Source organism: Trematomus bernacchii, unplaced genomic scaffold (assembly GCF_902827165.1).
Source record: "Trematomus bernacchii unplaced genomic scaffold, fTreBer1.1, whole genome shotgun sequence".
Lineage (NCBI taxonomy): Eukaryota > Metazoa > Chordata > Actinopteri > Perciformes > Nototheniidae > Trematomus > Trematomus bernacchii.
The window spans coordinates 14,757,848-14,763,847 of NW_022987582.1; the positions used below are offsets into that span (position 1 = coordinate 14,757,848).

A 6,000-nucleotide genomic window follows, 5' to 3' on the forward strand; every position below is an offset into this window, starting at 1 on the left:
AATAGCTTCTTCTGATATTAATTTTAACAAGCCAAGTAGTACCATTCATGAAAAGCAAACCGACCTTTATGTATAAAATTGTAAATGTCTATACAATACTTACACATCATGAATGTGGGTGAAGAACCTTCCATTGAGCGCTCCCAGCTCGGAGCCCACCAGGATGAAGGGCTTGGCGATCCCAGCAGCCTGCAGGAGTCGGTGCAGATCATCCACCATCCTGTAGGACAACAACACTCATCGCTCAGCTGCAAACTGGGCCACAATGTTTATTTATTCAGCTAGGTGGGGCTAGGGCTCGTCATTAATCTTATTAATTTCTAATCTGCTCGTTAACAGAGTCGCAATTACAAAAGCAAGAATAGCCTAAGAGGGAAGAAAATATTACAAAACAAACAGCCGTGCTTAAATCCAAATGACAGCAGGAAGGAAGGGACTGCTGGCCTATTTTTAATGCAACCCGCAGGAGAAACAATCACCAGCAAGCGTATATCATCCCAGGGAGCGTCATCATTGCATGATGCAGCAGCTCCTCTCAGAGAGCCATCTGCTGTCCTGCGCTTGTTGTGCTAATAAATCAAACCTGAGGTGTCACACTGAGATGAGGAGTTTTCACAAGACTCCCAGGGTTAAGGTTAGGTAGGCATCAAACTCCTTGAGATATTGAATTCTGGGAAATTGATTGCTTGCATCTGAAATGGTCGGCCGCCTGTTTCCTGGGCCAGATGCCAAGGTAAGGTACACTGCTGACTGTCCACGTCCGCTCGTACTTTAGGGAGATTTAAAGCTCGATAAATGCGTTAGGGTGTCAAAGGCTAGATGATTATCAACCAATCCCACTGCGGTGTGATACAGGGAAGGCCAGGAGGGGTGTTTTCAACAAAGGAAGGCATGAGGTGTCCCTGCATCAGTCTATGTCCAAAAAAGTAACTTCATCAAAAAAATATTGATTCCCAGTGGATTATATTTAAACAGTTGTCAATAATACAAAAACTGAACTTCTATCTGTTTTACTACACTGTAGTGTAGTAGTGTGCAATGTGATTAAGTTATTATCTTAAAAGTCACATTTACCCTGAATCTTAAAGATTTAGTGCTGAATAAATCAATTTGATCCACGGAAAATTGCTGAAACGATCGCTCTATTCACAGAATATTATTATGCCACTATTTGGAAAATGTATTAATTGTCTCAGACATTCATCAAGCAAGAAATGTCTACAGCTAATTGCATCTATGGTATATTGGGGTAAGTAAGCTAGGTAAAGGTGCTTAGTGAAAAATGTAGTGGGAGTTAATGTAAAGTGATACAAGCTACTGCTTTGTAAAGAGTGTCTTGGTGCATGTGGTGCATGTGTGCTGCATTTGTCTCAACTGACCTTAAAACCCTTTACCAAACTAAATCAGAATTTTAAAATGTGTTTTGCAAAACACATTTGTTGAAAAAGATGAAAAAGTGGTTATCAATATAGCATGTCTCCATTAACAAAAACTTGATAATAATTGGCTACTTTCGTTTATGGTGTGGTTCTGTATGCTTATTTCCAAATTACAAATGTTGATTTGTGTTAACAATGTTAGGAGGAATACCAAGCGAAAATGCAGTGTGACTGGTCAAAGATAAGCACAGTTCATAGAATATATGTAATGTGAAGGTAGCCTCTATTGAATATTGCCCTTTTACATTTACCCTGTAAAAAAATCAACACTGCTGGTCATAGTTCTCAAGTTCTTATCATTAAGCTAGCTAGATGGTGGAATAATTTGGCAAGCTAGCCAACTAACAAATCTACTCAGCCAGCTAACTAACACATCTACTCAGCCAGCTAACTAGCACACAGTATCTTCTCAGATAGTATTTTACTTGTTAAAGAGGAAGCAGATTTAGGTAAGAGCCTTAGCTACACTGCATTCATTTTTCATTGGTTGCTTTTCAACATTAGCTGATACAGTAATTTCCAAATGGCAAGCTAGCCAATTTAGCAGCTCGCGCCAGGAGTGTGTGCTAAGTTAGCTTCGCACTTGGGAGAAACTCCAGAGAGTGCATCATAAATGTCACATAATTTGAATTATCTCAAAATATTGTGCGCAATCCTTTTGTATATAAAACAGTTTGAAAGGCTAAAAGCAAAAAATAAAGTCAGGGAAGTTTTCAGTGTTAATATTAAAATATGTTCACATGCATGTAAATTGTCTCACGCAGTACCGTTGAGCTACAGTGTATAACAACTGACACAGCCATAAGAAAAAGCCCAATAAGCATTAATCAGTTGCAGCACACACTACACTACTGTGTATTTGGCCTACATCTCACTCAAAATATCCACAAATTAATGTAATACACTCAGCAACAGATGAGTGGGGCAGAGGCCCTGCAGGTTTAAAACAGCCCACTCACTCATTCAGAATCCACTTCAGGGCAATAAAAGAACTGACAACATTATGTTTCCAATGTAGGCTTTGAGTAAAGCAGAAAACCTTTTGTGTGAAACTCAAAATGATTGCCACGAAACTGAAGTAGACCACTCACCGTCCCGTTGTTGACAACCCCCAAACTTTCTCAGTTCCTGTCGTTTCATTCTGCATCTGCCGCTTGCTGAAGCCCAGTCCCATTCTGTCATAGGTACAGACCTGAGCAGTGTGACAAACAGGTGTATAGGGATATTTAAAAAAAACACAAGCTCTACATACACATGAGATGCTGTAAACACTGAAAAATAGGAAGTGCTGTAAACAGTAAGTTTGTTTTTCTAACTGCTTATGTGGTTTAGTTGTATCTAGGCCTTTCCCCAATAAGCCTCTGACCTCATTTGAGTCACATTTCAGACAAACAACATGGGGCAGGCTGTCAGCCCCGACTTTCTGCTGTACTGAGTCCTTGCTGAGCAAAGAGGACATGGCCGAGCCACCTAAAGGACTGTCCCCACATAACCCTGACGACAAACAATGTGCCAGCATTAGCAGTAACTGATATTAGACAACTTCACCACAGTGGATTTCCTTGATCAAAGGCAAAACCAACGTCAGTGACTGAATGCCCCCTGTGTAAGATACATTCATCTGAGGTACAGTATATTGCTCGGTTACCATTCGTTTTAAAGGGATTGTTTGGAATTTTTGAAGTGGAGTTGTCAGAGATAGTCAGTGTATTACATACAGTAGATGGCAGTTGGCATGCCCCCAGAAACAGAGAGGATTACAGGCACAGAAGCAAAGCACTGAACTAAAGTTGATGGGGCAGCAGCAAAACATATTTAGCCCCCTAAAAGAAAGTCAAACGAGAATACGCTATATGTAGTGTAAATAATCAGCCTGCATCCCCTCTACAATTAATGTGAGAGATACCTTTCTGATAGGGAAGCAGTTATTTACATCTCTGCTAACCCTATTGACAAAAAACCTTGATTTTACCTTGAAGAACAAGGAGGTTTAAGGTCTACCACTGCCTTGATTGGTTAGTTTGTTTGTGTTATTGTGTGACTTTGGTAAGTATAACCTAACCAAAGTCACAAAATATAAAAGGAAGCATTTGACCAGAAAACCAACAAGCGTTCCGTGAGGAAAAATAACAAAAGCTAGATAAAAGCTTAAGTTTTCCAATAGGAAATAACTGTCTAACAGCAAGGTAACATTTTCAAAATGTTTTTAATATAGTGTTCACTTGATTTTTTTGGGGTGGTTATTTTCTATGGTGGTTAAAATACATTTTGCCAGGACCCCGTCACAGCAGCAGTACTTTGTTTTGCTTCCATGCTAGCACTCTCTGTCTTATTCTCGGAACTGAAGCAGTGTCCGCCATCTACTGTAGGTAAAACACTGCCTTTGGATCAGTAATTAGTCACCCACTTCAAAACAATCATCCCTTTGAAAAAGTAAAAAAATAAATAAGATATCATGTTTTGGAAAATAATTTCAATATACAGCCAATCGACAGTCCACAGAAGTTGTGTAATTTCCTCACCATTGTTAGTGAGGCCACACTTTCCTGGACATGCAACCAAACGTCTGAGGACATTCCTGTTGGTGCATCAAGTACGACTAAAGAAAGAAAAACAAAGTCGTTACAGTGGGCTAAGCATAGAGACAAAAATAAATCACAGACATCAAATCCTGTGCGACTATATTAATTATGTTTCTTAACCTGAATGAAAACCAGACCATAACATTTATTCCAAAATGCAATTAGAGGGTTTAACCTTTGAGATGAATCATCCCATTTTGAGAGGGGTCCTCAAGCACAAAACATGGAAGAATTTGACCACATAAATAATAATAATAATAATAATAATAATAATAACAATGATTGTAATATATATTAAAAAATGAATTGACACAAAACATAGTGACTCAACTATGACATATACGTGATTTCTCCTAACAACACCAACACCACTTGATGTCATGGAAAGAAGTTATCGATCTGAGTGAGTTAAGCACAATATTCCAGTTTGATTGTGCATAAACAGTTCCAAATAACACACTACAGGACTACAGCCAGTTAAATATAAGATTATTTAAATACATTTTATGCAGAGAGTTTTTAATTAAAAATATTGTTATAGGACATATTCATATATTACCAACTGGTTGTCCTTTTCCTTTACACAATAGATGCATCTTTTGACCCAAACCAACATCAACCATCTGGCCATCTGGAAGCAAGAGGGAAAAAAGAAAGAAAGATTAGGCATCACAGAAAGTGTCTCGATTGGCTTTGAGAACAATAGAAAATATAATGACATATCCAAATGGAGGTTATATATTTTATATTTTTTAATATATTTTATATTTTTTAATATATTTTTTAATATCAATCAAACTGAAAGAAGAAAAGACTGAGTTAGCTTTTGATAGGACAACCTTTAGGCAGGAGCACCTGTCCTTCCCTCTGCAGAGATGCATAGTTGAGGAACGGAGGGATGAAGATGATCACCAGTAAACACTTTCCAATGGTCGTCAGCACAGAGCTGTAAGACACCCTGCCTTCAGCTTTAGCCTGGCTGGGCAGTCTCTGAACGGGATCCTGGTTATGAAGAGAAGAACATTTGACAAACATAAATCTTATCTTTATATATAACATGTAAACTTAATTGATGACATTTCTGTTACCAATTTTAGCAGGCTACTGCAATAACACAGATGTTTGTTAGCAAAACCCAAAGGTTAATTAAGGACAATAGGGTAAACTACAGTGTGTTGACTGGAATATTTGTCCATAATAGGCAAATATTCTATTGTTTAAAAGCATGCCGAATTATAGAAGTGTCGCTAATGATTTGTTAAAAATACAGAATTAATAATGTTTTGATGTGTGTATAATGCAAATCCGCACAGACGTTTTAAAATCGCAGTATTTTTAAGGGGGATTTGGTTCAGCTGCTCTTTAGGGGACACTGGCGAATACTAAAGATAGCGTTATATTAAAGATAAAGCTTGTACTGCAACATCAGTATGAGAGCAGGAAAACGATTTGCAGGACAGCATTGGATCTGAACAGATTAAATATTAGCTTTTGGAGTAAGTCAGCTAATGTTAGCATGTTAGCAACAGTCATCTCCTGTCACATGCACAGGAGCTATCAGAAAACTAGCCCTCGTTTACGTTGCATTACCTTTCTATCAGCATTGACCGGTTCATTGTTGGATGCTTGAGCCTCGGTTCTTTTACGCATTTTGAAAGAAAGTGTAAAAACTACACAAACTGTAGAGAATGAATGAAATTGTAGCGACTTCCTGGTTGGAAGTGTAAGTACAGAAGCCGACACGAGACAAACTTCCCCTTGCGCGTTGTGCTGTCCAGATACCACAGCACCTTCTGACCGGTTTGTACTCTCCCATTTTCAGTGCATCTTTGTAATTATTCATGAATTACCTTACATTTACTGTCAATTTCAACTGTCAAACTTAAATAAACAGCTCATAAACCCAATACTATAAATTGTGCACACATGCAATTATTATTAAATGTTAAAACATCTTACTAACTTATTTTGAATGTGAT

At 38.1% G+C, this 6,000-nt stretch overlaps 1 protein-coding gene across 1 annotated transcript in view; it reads right to left on the reverse strand.

The window, feature by feature from the left end:
- Nucleotides 1-5,783, reverse strand: part of si:dkey-122a22.2 — a 27,563-nt gene extending 21,780 nt beyond the window's left edge. The window contains exons 1-6 of the mRNA XM_034127910.1: nucleotides 5,612-5,783; nucleotides 4,861-5,023; nucleotides 4,581-4,652; nucleotides 3,962-4,038; nucleotides 2,531-2,631; nucleotides 104-220 (exon numbers count right to left, since the gene is read on the reverse strand). Of these exons, the coding sequence (XP_033983801.1) occupies nucleotides 104-220; nucleotides 2,531-2,631; nucleotides 3,962-4,038; nucleotides 4,581-4,652; nucleotides 4,861-5,023; nucleotides 5,612-5,671 (590 nt within the window). The 5' untranslated portion in view covers nucleotides 5,672-5,783. The remainder of the gene's footprint in view (nucleotides 1-103; nucleotides 221-2,530; nucleotides 2,632-3,961; nucleotides 4,039-4,580; nucleotides 4,653-4,860; nucleotides 5,024-5,611) is intronic.
- Between the last annotated feature and the right edge of the window lie 217 nt (nucleotides 5,784-6,000).